The sequence below is a fragment of the Schistocerca americana genome, chromosome 1 (genome assembly GCF_021461395.2).
Source record: "Schistocerca americana isolate TAMUIC-IGC-003095 chromosome 1, iqSchAmer2.1, whole genome shotgun sequence".
In the NCBI taxonomy this organism is placed as follows: Eukaryota; Metazoa; Arthropoda; class Insecta; order Orthoptera; family Acrididae; genus Schistocerca; species Schistocerca americana.
The window spans coordinates 180,279,766-180,294,664 of NC_060119.1; the positions used below are offsets into that span (position 1 = coordinate 180,279,766).

At 37.7% G+C, this 14,899-nt stretch overlaps 1 protein-coding gene across 2 annotated transcripts in view; it reads left to right on the forward strand.

The window, feature by feature from the left end:
* LOC124615488 (cohesin subunit SA-1) overlaps window positions 1-14,899 on the forward strand; it is a 149,435-nt gene that overhangs the window by 109,687 nt on the left and 24,849 nt on the right. For both annotated transcript variants that reach the window (XM_047143830.1, XM_047144613.1), the window contains one exon: window positions 5,840-6,010. In XM_047143830.1, the coding sequence (XP_046999786.1) occupies window positions 5,840-6,010 (171 nt within the window). The remainder of the gene's footprint in view (window positions 1-5,839; window positions 6,011-14,899) is intronic.

Below are 14,899 nucleotides of genomic sequence, written 5' to 3' on the forward strand. Positions count from 1 at the left end.
GTTTAAATGTCTGTGCCGACACTCTTCAGACTGTGGTACACACAGTTTTGGTGCCATTCAGAACTTGAGTACTGTATCACACATCCAGTTTATCAGGCTTTTGCTTGTCTCAAAAGTAAAACATTCAGTAAATAAATAGTATATTTCTATTCCTCAAAGTTTTAGTATCAGCTATATGCAAGCAATGCAGCTTCTTTCTTGTTGAGGTAGGAGGTTTCAGGTTGGGATAACTGCACAAGTAGATGGTGATTTTCAACAACAGCATATTTATTTTGTGCAATACAGTGAGTATGGTGGGGTTTGTATTGGGGTTATATTCATTATTTACTTATAAAGACAATCATATTTGATTTTGTCAATGCGTTAAATATTCGTGTTCAGAAGAATGATGTGGTATGGTCTTACCTAACTTTGCAAATTTTATTTTGTAAATTTTTATCCATTGGTAGATTGTGGTGATAGGAACAACAGTCAATATCAAGGTTATCTTCCGTCCACCAGCAAAGAACCGGGCCCTGGTTGGATCCGTTAAAGACGATTTACAACTGAAGAAGGCAGGCGTCTACAAAATTCCCTGTGAATGTGGCGCTGCATATATTGGCCAGACGACAAGAACTGTCCATGAACGATGTATAGAACATGAAAGATACACCCGTCTGCGGCAACTGTCAAAATCGGCAGTAGCAGAGCACTGTATTTCTTTGGGACATTCAATGGAATACAATGTAACAAAAATTTTATCCCCGGTTTCCGGTTTTTGGGATTCCGTAATCAAGGAATCAGTGGAAATACGTCTTGCCAATAATCTTATAAATCGTGACAACGGCTTTCAGCTGGATAAAAATTGGAATCCTGTTATTAAAATTATACAATCACAGCGGAATCGACAGTGTCATTCGATACTCAATGACTAGATGAACCTTTATTTCCACCACCGAGGGCAGCACGTACAACTCGGCTATGCTGCGCATGTCAACACCTGACGCATGCGCTGAAGGATGCCAGTACATTTCACATGCGCAAGATTCGGCATAAATACCGCGACTGCACCTGGGCTCTTCAGTAGTTGTGTACTCACCTGATGATGGCCGGACGTCTCTGGGCCGAAATATCGTGGCAGAATGTCGACGGGATCCAGCTGCATACCCGGAAATTATTAGAACAACAGTCAATATCATCTATATTTTGTGTCATCCAACGTTATTAGGACAAACACACACAAAACTAATTGAGGACTATTTTTGCAAAACCAGCTCTCTGCAAAAATGGCAAAAATGAATTTTTTGTGATGTTTAGTATTTGAGATAGCCACCTTTCTTATTGAGAAAAAGAGTTGTGCTTCAAATCTCAATTACTGCCATGGCTAGAAGTTACCAAATGCCCTCACGTTATTCCAAAACTAGCTTTCTGCCGTGAAACTGATGTACAGTGAAACCCTGCTTTTACACTTTTCAAGGTACATCAAAAAATAATGTAAAATCTGGTAAATAACTTTTTAAGCGGTAAAAGCTATGTATATGATCCCCCTTGCATTTTTGTAGTTTACATTTTATATGTATGTAATAGGCATCGAAATACTTGTCAGGGACTTGTTTATTATCTGTAAAGGCTGTTTAAAATTTGTACAATCCTTATCCTCCGACATAACGAGATCTGGTAACTGTCCAGGAAGTGGAAAAGTTTGATTTACTTTCATAAAACATTATTGATGTCTTTTGGAAAGCCTGCAGTTGTGTCACTCATTATTTCAGAATGAAACAAAGCACTAGTGACATATTTTTTCGTGCTTAGCACCACGCTTTTCGAGAATTTATTCTCATTGTCAAATGCAAATATTTATGTAAGTATTTTGTGTGATGTTTGCATATGTGCTGTTCTGTGTGTGTTGCACTGTAGTCATCCTTGTGAAATTATAAGGTTTTGTCTCCCCTTCAGAAAACCACACACACAAGCACCAATTAACCGACAGATTTGATGTGTGTAGATGTTTTGACTGACCGATCGATGAACTTTCTTTGTACTATGTGTTGCACTGTCGTACCAAGCGCTTGATAAGTTGTTCTCTCTTCACTATATATGGGATTAAATGCTGTTCTAATTTGAGATGTGAAGTGGATAAAAATTCAGACACATAGTTTCTGGAGAAATTTAAAGACTAGATGTTTGTGGGACTTGTCAGTGAGGAGTATAGCAGTAGACATGCCAGTAAAGGAGGACTTTTTTCATTCTTTTAACAAATCCATAATGGTTTCATGTGACACATAAAGAGAATAAAAGTCTGTCAACCTTCTGTATTTCTAGTTTTAGATTTTATTTCTGATATTCATTGAAAAGGAAATCTAAAAACAGATACATTGATCTTCGATGGACATTTATTCAGAAAATACACTTATTTCGTTGTTATAAGTGTTAAAAATGTCCGGCCTATAGCCAAGCCTCATGCTGTGGAAACGAAGTGTGGGATTTTTGTATACAGTTATAACAATTGCTAAATGCTTCATTTCTTATGTATTTCTTGAATGTATTACTTAATGTGCGTCATGACTGTCTAGTCTTTTTCTTTAGCTGAAAGATCATCTTTTATGCTACCTATATAAATAAATAAATAACATTTACATGTAAATTAGTGACTTTTACAGGAACATCTTTTGTTTTATTTATTTTGGTTTACCATGGTTTATTTCCTCAGGCAACTAAAAATCACTTTGCAGGTTCCAGGAATCATTTTATGACTGTATTCTATTTTGTTAAGAATGGTTTGATGTTCAGAAGTCAGCAGCTCCGAAATGCGTGGTTCATCCATTCTTAGATAATTACGATAATTATTGTATCCCAGCTGTTGAAGTAACAGAATGTGGGTGAATTTCTTTCCCCTTATGTGCCCGCAGCTTCCTATGCTTTCTTACCTTTAAAACAGCCAAGGCAAACAACTGGTCTTGTTTCTGTGTAAAACCAAGCAGGATCTTGTACAACATAAACAAAATTAACTTAAAGATAAATCACAATAATAGGGCAGTGCTGAGTGCTGTCGGTTGGTATCTGTGTAGGCTACCATGAAACATGTCAGTTGGTCGGCTGATAAATTGGTGCATGTGTAGGAGTCTTTGTTCAAATGAACCTTGTCACTCCCATCACCATACTGAATAGACCTTGGCAGTGGCAGAAGATAAAGTATGAATTGTTCCAAGTCTTACTGATGCAGATCTGTTGATTAGAGTGCCCTGGTGTCAACAAACTTAACCCTATAATGTTTGGGAATGCTTCTTGAAGGCCAACATTGCTCCAGCATCGTTTTGTGTCAGTTAAGTTTTTTTCTCCACAAACATTGTTTCATAAAGTGTAAATCTCAGGAAAATTATCAATAAGTTAACACAAAATCAGAAGCGAATTAACATTGTGAACCTAGGAAAAGTAATGGTAGGAATAAAAAATGTCATTAATGTCTGGAAAATGTTAATTTCAGGAATGTAAAAGTGGGGTTATACTGTACCAAAATTTTAATGATACCATTTTCAATATTCATCATTGTTAGAATTGCTGCCTCATGGCATTTGCTCTCTGTTCATTTGTATTATTATTAGGTTGCAAAGATGTGTATCACAATATTAGGAAAAGGATAGAGTGCTACTCTGTGAAGATGACCTGTTGAGTTGCAGACAAGTGCAACGAAAAGTCTGTTACTTATAGCTTTTGGCCAAAGCCTTCTTCAGCAAAGAGAAACACACACACATATATATATATATATATATATATATATATATAAACAAAGGTGAGGTGACTTACCGAACAAAAGCGCTGGCAGGTCGATAGACACACAAACATGTTTGTGTTTGTTTGTGTGTCTATCGACCTGCCAGCGCTTTTGTTCGGTAAGTCACCTCATCTTTGTTTTTATATATAATTTTTCCCACGTGGAATGTTTCCTTCCATATATATATATATATATATATATATATATATATATAAACAAAGATGAGGTGACTTACCGAACAAAAGCGCTGGCAGGTCGATAGACACACAAACAAACACAAACATACACACAAAATTCAAGCTTTCGCAACAAACTGTTGCCTCATCAGGAAAGAGGGAAGGAGAGGGGAAGACGAAAGGAAGTGGGTTTTAAGGGAGAGGGTAAGGAGTCATTCCAATCCCGGGAGCGATATATATATATATATATATATATATATATATATATATATATATATATATATACAAGGAGGCATACCTCATGGCCACATGACTGCTACAGTTCCAGTTGTTGCAATCATGTGTGCATGAGGCATACCTGCACATGCGCGTGTCTGTGCATGTTCTCTGCTCAAGCGGCTTTGTCCGAAAGCTATAATGTGTAACAGTCTTTTAAGTTGTACCTGTCTGCAACTCTGTAGGTTATCTTTATGGTGAGTTGCAAACTATCCTTTTCCTAATATTATTGATATCCCCACCTAGAGTTTCTGTTGTTTTATTACATATCACATAGAGATATGGAAGTGCAGGCAAAGTCATTACAGTTGTAAGAAGTTTACAAGGGCATATCTCCCATCAGGTCTTAAATAAAATGCACATTCAGTTTTGCCAAGAGAGAGCCATGGAAGGAAGTATGAGTGTTCATTCTTAAAGTACAAACAATGTATGTATCATGTGTCATGACCAATGGAATGCCATTACATAAGACAAAAATAAAATTTCACACATGGCCAGAGACACAAGCAGCTCATGGGGCTAATGAAGTCTTCTCAGGGGTGAAGCCACCTAGAAAATAATCTCCAAAGGGAAGAAGTTCAAAATAGGGTTCTAAGACTTCCCCAGCTCACACATTTCACAAAATAACAACAGTATTTTAATGGCAGTTTCATCAAAATTCCTGGAAAAGTCAAAGTATTGCAAAATGACTGGAATGTGTATAATCTCAAATGGAAGTAAAGTGGTATTTTAAAGTCTAATTTGTCTTTCATCATTGCCAAAACCCAAGTTAGTCACAACTAAAAGCATTGTCAAGGTTCAGTTTTCTGGTAGATATTGTGGGCAATCAGCTGTAGCAGAGGTTCTCACGAAAGACCAAAAGAACTCCAGAGCCATGGATGCAACACAAAAAAAAATGGAAACAATGTCTCTGGTCAGGAAAGAAAGGTCAAAATATGCAGAGGCGATGAGGTTCATTGAAATACCTGATTATTTATTTATTTAGCATCCAATAGATCACACATGTGATATAGGATTTGGCATTTGATTACACATAACACATACTCATAATAAATGGACAAACATATACAAACATGCCAGGGAGCTCTACAAAACAATATTGCAGGGGATAGTGCAGATATAAGTGGTGTGGCGGAAAAAGTAGATGCTGGGGAAACAATTTTGAGACACTCAACTATAAACATATCGGTTGGCTTTACTTAAAATATTGAAATGTTTGCCTCAATTTAATTACTGCATTCCACATCAGTATTACTTAAGAAGTTATTTGTAATATACTTGTTTATTGTGTTTTCTTGGTAAGTGGATGATACAAAATAAAGTTGTACATCAATATGTTGTGCAGAAAGTATATTTTGAAATACATGATATTTTCATGGTCTTTTTTAAATGTGTGTATGCAGATTGTTATTTTGATTTATGGATTTGTCAATAACTGTTTTCAAATTAATGCATTACATGTGAAGTTTGCAAAAGTTTCATCCATATAAAAATCCCTAAAGAGTTTTTTGCATTTTCAGAAAAATGACAATTTTGCAGAAATCAAGTTTTGAAGAAACAGTCATCAATTTGGTCTTGTTAATTAAGCAGAAGTGGATGTGTTATAGCTGAACTATTTTTTTGTTTATTTTTTCAGTACTACAATGATTATGGAGATATCATCAAGGCTACCTTAGGAAAGGCTCGTGAAATCAACAAGACCAATTGTGCTCGGACCATGGCCCTCAGTCTCACAATGCTCTTCCGTGATCTCCAGAGAGATGGGAGTCGGATTAATAGACAAATTGAAGATTTCATAAGTTTGAAGGTAACCATAGGCAAAAAAAAGTCAGAATTTTGTATTAGTGTGTTTGATAGTGTATGTGAAGTTTTCCCTGGTTCTTTTGCCTTTCAAAAGATGAACATTTATGACAAGACAAAGAAATTTACAAGCATATATGTGAGAGGGCTGCTGACATGACATTTAATCAGTGTGTAATGAATGTAGGACAAAAAGGATTATTTGAGATAAACCGTGCATGGGAAGAAGGAAGCAGAAGTTGTATATATATTCAGTTCATTAGTCACTCTGCAATGAGTTTTCATAATCAGACTGTATTGTTAATGTGTTTCTGCTTGACCAGTCACGTGTCGTCTTTTTATAAGTAGGTTGCTAATGTTGTCCTTAGATTGTTCGGATCATTTCAGTCACCCTCTTGGCCTTCACTTGTGTGAGGCAAAAGTTGGTACTTGTGTAGTATTCAAACAAGTGGCTCTATACAAATTGATAAATATGATGGACAGCTGACAATGACAGGTCAACATGTCAAACTGTTGTGCAGAGTACCTGTGTTTGATTTGTCCCATCAGAGATTTTTCTCTGGTGGGAGGATGGGAACGGGACCCACTCAGCTTTAACTCAATTGAGTTAAAGGAGTTAAGTAGTAGTGGTTCCCAAGTTTCTGAAAGCTGGTAATGGCTGGCAGAGCGATGTGCTGCCTTCCGTATAGGATCCAAATGACACTGTTGGCAGAGGAGGATAATAGGACAACTGATCACAGAGTTACGAAGCTGTTTTTGATGGTGCTGGAGAAAACACTTTTTTTGTTTTCAAAACTTATGGAACTCGAAGAGCTTGCATTGTTAAATAAGGGTATAAGAATGTACAAATGCCCCTTAGGATTCCAGAACAGCTTGTAAAAAAGCTAGCATTCTCTTCTTGCGTAACTTAAACATATTTTGTACAGTTAGTACATTAAGTTATGTAAGAAACTGTCTTGGTCAAGTCAGTTTTTATTTATTTATTAGATTACAGTGAAACCCCTATTTTACGTTTCTGTGTGATCCATGCTTAAAAACCGCACAGAATTGGGGGGGGGGGGGGGGGGGGGGGAGGGGGATTGCAGTGGATGAGGCAGCAGACTGTCGATTTGTTATTGTTGTACCAGGCTGATGGCAGCTTGTGGAATACTGCTGCATTTGGTAGAATACTGACAAATGCTGCATAGAAAAGAAAATACGGTTGTATATCGTAGCCTTCTTCGGAACGTGAAATAAATATTCAGGGCTCTGGAACGAATCTTCCATTGACATGTATTGTTATAACTGATTTCCTGCAATTTTTAAAGAAATTATGATACCATATTTTTTAAAAGTTCAAAATCATTAAAAAATATCCAAGTGAACTTACGGAAACTGTAGCTGTTTTCCATATGCAGTTCCCATACGTAGGAACTTTTTCCCATCAGTTTTTCTATAGTATGTTTTTTTCTTACCATAGACGATGATTGAATGCAAACCAACAAATAGATTTCATACAACTACTAATCCGATTTTCTCAACCACTACAACTACTATACAAACTCTCCATCAAAATAATATCATAGTTTTAAAACCAGTTTCAGAATTCTTTGGTAAGTGCAAACTTATTCTGTAAAACAACGAAACACTGAGACATGTTTATCGACTTCAGGTAACAAGTCATGCTAAATTAATAAAGAAGAAGTCTTTCATTTTGTTGGTGTGAATCTGTCTATTAGCAATGCAGCAGCACATATTACAGTTTCCTCATCTCTAGACATACTGTGGCAAACAATATGAAAACAGTACAACAAACAGTGTTGCAGACGATGCGAATACTCTGAGGAATGTTTACTGCCAGTGTGAACAGAAACAGAGACAAGAAACAGAGTTGGAAACAGAAACATGTTTCCAGTGGCTATGTGGCCGTGGCTTCACACTACCTTTTGCAGTGATGGCCTCACTTGCGGGCTTTCGACTATCGACTTTTGTGAGCACTTGTGAATGACCCCTGTGCGAACTGTGTGCATTTAGATTGTTCATTTCCTTCGTGATGTGTGACATATGTGTAGTATGTCATATCAAAGCATCGGTGCATTGAAAGTATATCACAAAAACGTCACACATACCATTCAAATACAAAATTCACATGAGTAAGCTGTAGCATAATGGATGATGTTTTGGTTAGCTGAGTTCAAGGTTATGGGTTCGCAACTTGCTGTGCGCAAATATTTTTTCAACTTAGAATTGCTATCATGTTCTGGAATTCTGTTTTGATTGTAATACAATATGTTCTGCATTATTTGTTGGTAGTAAACATTTCCGTCTGATGAGAGATCGAACAATGAAATAAATATTTGTCCATTTATTTCCAAATGTGTGATGATTTCTGAGTGTGTGTTTTGGCAGGAACCTAAAAGGACAGCTTCAGTTGCTGCAAGTGAAACAATGGGCGATAACATTCAAATTATCCCTTGTCACAAATATTTCGCACATTGTGCAACCACAAACATATTCCTCTAAAGAGTTCTTACTACAGCTGAGATTCTCCTGTCACTAACACATCCATAAACATCAGCTTGGCACTACAGTGATCGACAAATTGATTGCCTCGTTCCTGGTCATCTTCATGGTGCCGACAAGTCATGATGGTGTCAGTTCCTGCAAAAAGTAGTGTGAAACATACTCGACCCATCGTTACACAGTGAAGCTAAATGTTGTAAGTTGTGTTGGCCATGCCGAGTGTGGATTACGTAAGCATTTTCTCTTTCACATCTCCCTTCTATGCAGTGGCCTAAAATATTCCCTTAATTCTGCCACCACCCACAGTCTAAGCCATCTGTCTTTGGTGCTACTTACAACTCATTCAGTCTCATCAAATGTCAATAGGAAGAAAATGGGATGAAGTCAAGCGAGACATCAAATAAGAACATAGAATCGAGCAAACCTTTCTAGGAAGAAACACAAAATTAGGGAATTTTTACCATTGATCGTATGGGGTTTTCAGAAGGTCTACAAATTCATGGTGTAGAATCACAAAAAACACAAAATTTGAGAACTTAAAATCAAAGTTTCACAGTACTTAAATTTTGCTCCTTGTTGATGCCAGCAATGTTAAGACAATTTACATTGTCTCTCAAGCAAGCACATTGCAATTTTGTTAGGGGTAAGTTAAAATTACCCTTCAAGAACTAAGTTACAGTGCAAATATCGGTAATAGTCTTGACTGTGCCTTAATAACAGTAGTACAATTCCTTGTTTAAATCAAAAGTTATTTACTTTTCTTAAATGTGAGTATGAGAATGAAATCTTTTTACAATTTGATATTGAAAATAAAACAGATTTAACTTTGTATTATTAGTACAGTTTTAATTTAATATTTTATTACAGCATCATACAAATTTTCATTTCCATAGTCTGGTCATTTAGCTAGAAGTTCTTGGATTGTGCAGTTGAAAAATGGTGTCTCAGTGTTCTGTTGATGTTAATATTAATGAAACATGTCATAAAAGTGTGTATGGAGTGCATCCTAAAGACATTACTTTAATCGAAGATTACTGTGAAGAAGAAAAAGCGTTGTTTCACTTACTAGCAGGCCCAGAGGTCAAATCAGCGTGTGAGTATTATGAAATGAAATACTTAAAAAAATTTCATCACCTTTTTGGTCAGTCTTGCGTGGACCCTTTTAAGAAACATAAGAAACCTATAACAAAAGGTCTCATTTGATCATTACTCTAAAAATAAAAGCCCTTTTGTCAATCTCATACCAGAAAAATCATTGTGTCCAACATGTTATTCTAAGATATTTGCAATTCAGAAGAGAAAGCATAGTGAAACCTCAGATAAAGAATTTTGTGACTTATTGGCAACCACTAAAAAAGTACGAGGGTGAGTCAAATGAAAACCTTAAATATTTTTTTAAATATTATTTATTGCGCAGAAGTGACACAAAGCTTTATCACTTTTCAACATAATCTCCCCCACGCTCAATGCAAGTCCTCCAGAGCTTACAAAGTACATAAATTCCTTTAGAAAAAAAAATTCTTTTGGTAGTCCGCACAACCACTCGTGCACCATGTGGCGTACCTCATCATCAGAGTGGAACTTCTTTCCTTCCATTGCATCTTTGAGTGGTCCAAACACATGGAAATCACTTGGTGCAAGGTCTGGTGAGTAAGGAGGATGAGGAAGACACTCAAAATTCAGGTCTGTGATTGTTGCAGCTCTTGTACGGGCAGTGTGGGGCCTTGCATTGTCATGTTGCAAAATGACTCCTGCTGACAGCAATCCACATCGCTTTGATTTGATTGCAGGCCGCAGATGATTTTTTAGGAGATTTGTGTATGATGCAATGGTGACAGTGTTCCCTCTAGGCATGTAATGCTCCAAAATGATGCTTTTTTCGTCCCAAAAGAGTCAGCATAACCTTCCCTGCTGATTGTTCTGTTCAAAACTTCTTTGGTTTTGGTGATGAGGAATGGCACCATTCCTTGATTGCTCTCTTCGTTTCCGGTTGATGGAAGTGAACCCAGGTTTCGTCCCCAGTAACGATTCTTGCAAGGGAGCCATCACCTTCTCGTCCAAAGTGCCGAAGAAGTTCGTCACAAGCATCAGCACATTGTTCTCTCATTTCAGGAGTCAGCTGCCGTGGTACCCATCTTGCAGACACTTTGTGAAACTGGAGCACATCATGCACAATGTGGTGTGCTGACCTATGGCTAATCTGTAAACATTCTACAGTGTCATTCAGTGTCACTTGATGGTTTTCCTTCACTATGGCTTCAACTCTTGCAATGTTCAGTGGAGTCACAACTCGTTGTGCCTGACCTGGATGAGGAGCATCTTCCATTGAAGTCACACCATTTGCGAACTTCCTACTCCATTCTTAGACTTGCTGCTGTGACAAACATGCATCACCGTACTGAACCTTCATTTGTCGATGGATTTCACACCTTCACTACGCAAAAACCGACTAACAGAATGCTGTTCTTCCCTGGTGCAAGTTGCAAGTGGGGCAGCCATCTTTATACTGATACTGCAATGGTATGTGTGCATCTGCACTATGCTGCCACCTACAGGCCATTCTGCACGCTGTTTGTAGCACGTTTACCAACTTACTGCATAACGGCACGAAATTTCGATTTGTTATTACAAATTCAAAGTTTTCATTTGACTCACCTTCATAGATACAGTTTGTGAAATCGTGGGTATATTGCCTGCTAGTAAAATTAGGAAAGATAAAAGACCAAGTGCCTTGGATACAAAAATTGATAAAGTGGCAGCTACAGTCGAAAAGAATTTGGAAGTTTAATTTCAAATTATAATTTGTACTAAAACAGATTTAAGTTCTAAAACTTCACCAACTGAATATGATGATTTGATAGAAAAACTAAAAACTAAATGCAGTACTTAAAACAAAGAGGATAAAATTAAGATTATCAGTTTACTGCCGAATTCTTGGAATTGAGCAAAAGTTAGTGATGAATTTGTTGTGTCAGAACGTCTTGTTAAGTTACGAAGGCAATTAGTAAAAGGACAGGGATTTTTACCAGCATTGCAAAGGAAAAGTGCATCTAATTTGGTAGAGGAAAACACAATCAATTAAGTATTATGGCGATGACAATAACAGCCATTGATACTGTATAAAAAGTAACTATATTATACAGTGAATAGCAGAAAAATTATTAAAGCTGAGAAATTAATCTTTCTTTGAAAAACTACTGTTCAAAAATTGAGTTTTTTTAATTTGTGGCTGATAACTTTGAACTATTAAAAATATATTAAAGAATACATTCAGCTAAGTGATAATGATGTTAATTTGTAGCCCAGAATGTGTTGAACTAAATGCATTTTATGGGACAATCCACTACTGAATAATTGTAAAAAATGTAGATGCTTGCAAATACGAAAAAATGCATGCAGCCAGGAACAAGTATGGCTGCCATTTTAAAATAATAAACAATAAATTAAAAAAAAATTTTGTGGCTACTTAACATTGGGTAATTCACCCAGCAAACATAAAATTTTTTATGAGAAGGTCAAGCACCCACTGCCGGACCACTTGGTATGGATTTGTGACCCATGGTAGTAAGTGATTCGGTTAATGAAGCATCTACTTCCTACAGGGGATGCACAAAAATATGGAAATACCAAAAACACAACACATTTCCATGCCTAATATGTTGTAAGAAAACCGTTGGCATTTGAAACAGCTTCCAGTTGTCTCAGAATGGATAAATCCAGGTCCTGTAGGGTTTTCAGGGGATTATTATATCATTCTTCCTGCAAAACAGTGGCAACTTCAGGTAATGATGATACAGGAGGATAGCGATGATGCCCCAATCTCTGCTAAGCAGACACTAAAGGCTCAATAATATTGACATCTGTTAGCTGTGGAGGCCAGAGGGGATGTGACAATTCATCCACATGCTCACAAAACCAGTCCTGGACGGTGGGAGCAGATGCCATGTCGTCTTGGAACACAGCGTCACCGTTGGTGAACAGATAGTGTACCATAGGATGGACTTGATCAGCCAAAATGGTCGCATAAACCTTGGCAGTAATGTGACCTTGCAGTGCAGCCATGGAACCCGTGGAATTCTATGATATGACTGCCCAACTTGTCATCGAACCCATGCAACATTTCACTGTGGAAAGTGAACTCAGCCTGAAGTGGGTAACAGTGTGCAACAAGTCTCATTGGACCACATGACTTCCATTGCTCCCTAGTCCAGGTGTTATGGCTCTGGCACCACATTTTCCTTTTATGAGCATTTGCATCACTGATCAGTAGTTTTAGAATTATAGCTCACCCTGCAATTCTCTGCTTATGGAATTATATTTGTGATGTTCTGGTGCTAATAGGAATCAAAAGCGCAACATTCAGTTCTACAGTGACTTTTGCAACTGTCTTTCTCTTATTTTTCATCACAATCAGTGACAATCTGTCATGCTCACCCAACACATACTTTGGTCCTTGTTGTGATTTAGTAGATGGTGTTTCTCCGCTTTCTTGTGTGTGGTATAAATCTTTGATATGGTGCCTCTTGAAATACCAGACACTTAATCATCTTTAGTTACTGAATCATTCCCCATATGAGCATTAACAATTTTATCATGTTCTAAGTCACTTAACTCTGACATAATGCACTCATAACTATGCAGAATACTATACTGACTATAACTGACAGTTGCAACATATTGAGAACATTGCATAAGTGCCATTTGTGGTCAGATACGAGAGCGAATCAGCAGGCTTGATTAGCATGCATATTTCACATTGTTTTCATATTTTTGTCCAACATCTGAACCTTTTCCATATCAGACAGTGGCAAAATGTAAGCATGGAATACAGGGAAGGGCTTTTATGTAAAACATGCTTTCAGAACTGTATGAATGGATATAAAAACTCTAATCCAGTTAAGGTTTTGTAATAAGAGATTGTGCAAGTTTCATATCTCTTACACTACTTATATGTAAACTTCACTATATGTTCAAAAGTATCTGGATGCCATTACAGAGGCTTAGTGGAAGTCACAGGATAGCTGTTAGAACCTGTGAAGCATGAATGGCACTAGTAAAATATTATTATTAGAGTTCAATAATTCATTCTCAATGTTTACAAATTGTCGTTCTTCTGCACCAGACTTGACTGTCACTCATTCAGCTGTGTGTTGGATTATAGCTGACATCTGTCCAATCAGCTCTGCAGTCACATGCTCAGGTGAGATTTAGCAACACCAGTGTCTTGCCAGGTTGTCGACAACCAGGTATGGCCATTGCCCAGTGCAAAGTGGACTCAGGCTGGCTGCTGGGATCTGCTTGGTCCCTCTCCAAATTCTACGATGATACTTGATGACCCATTCGAAATGTACTTGATGTTGGTAGTTGTATGGTCAGTCTATCTCCTCGACTACCACTGGTAGGCTTCAGCACCTGGAGGTGCCTCAGTGTTGAACTAGAACATGAACCACAAGAGGCGCTGTTACTGGCTTTCGTGTTGAAGTTCAGTGCTGTGATGTGGAGTTGTTGGAAGATGTCAGCTCCTCCATCAGTAGATGGTATGCAGTGGGCAGCATGATGTTCATCAGGTGAAGGCCATCATCTTGAGTACATCTTCGGCTATTTCATAGACAATGCTGGACATTTAGGACATAGATTCACTACAATATCGTCACCATGGAATGGAGTGCTATTACTGTGAATGCCATTGATCCTGATGATCCATTCATGACGAGAGCTGGGGTGTTTAAAGGGAGCTGGCTCGAGCCTATGATGCAAGGCTCAGTTTGTAACAACTGCTTGTGTCTCTAATCTGCTATATTCACATAACAGACCATTAACTACTGCATCAGGTCCTTATTATGTGCTCTTCCAGAAGGGAGTGAGCCTCATGCAATGTGTCTTATGAGCTAATGAATATGCTTGTCCTGCTTCCTTTTGTTTTCTGTTGCAGTCCCCTTTCTGCTGAATGCGTATCCTAACTCAGCAGACAGTGTTGCATTACGTGACACACTGGCCTACATCCTGCTTCCGTTTCTTGTCTTTGGCATGACTAGAGTTTGTGTGTAACAGTGTGAATAAGTTTTATTAAAAAATTTCTAATTTCTACCCATTACTATTATGTGCCCTAACACCATATTAGTAGACATAAATGTGGGATGTGTTCACTGATGGCTTTGTGATGGCTTGAACTCTGCTAGGGGCACTTTCAGTGAGATGTCTAAACGTCTGTAGAGGAATTGCAGTCCATCTCTCCTCAAGAGCTAAAACAAGAGAAGATAGTTATGTTGGATGTTAGGGTCTAGGGTGAAATTGACATTCTAACTCTCACCAAGGATGTTGTATTGGGTTCAGGTCTGGTCTCTGTGCAGACCAGTCCATTTCAGGAGTGTTATTATCCACAAACTGTTGCCTC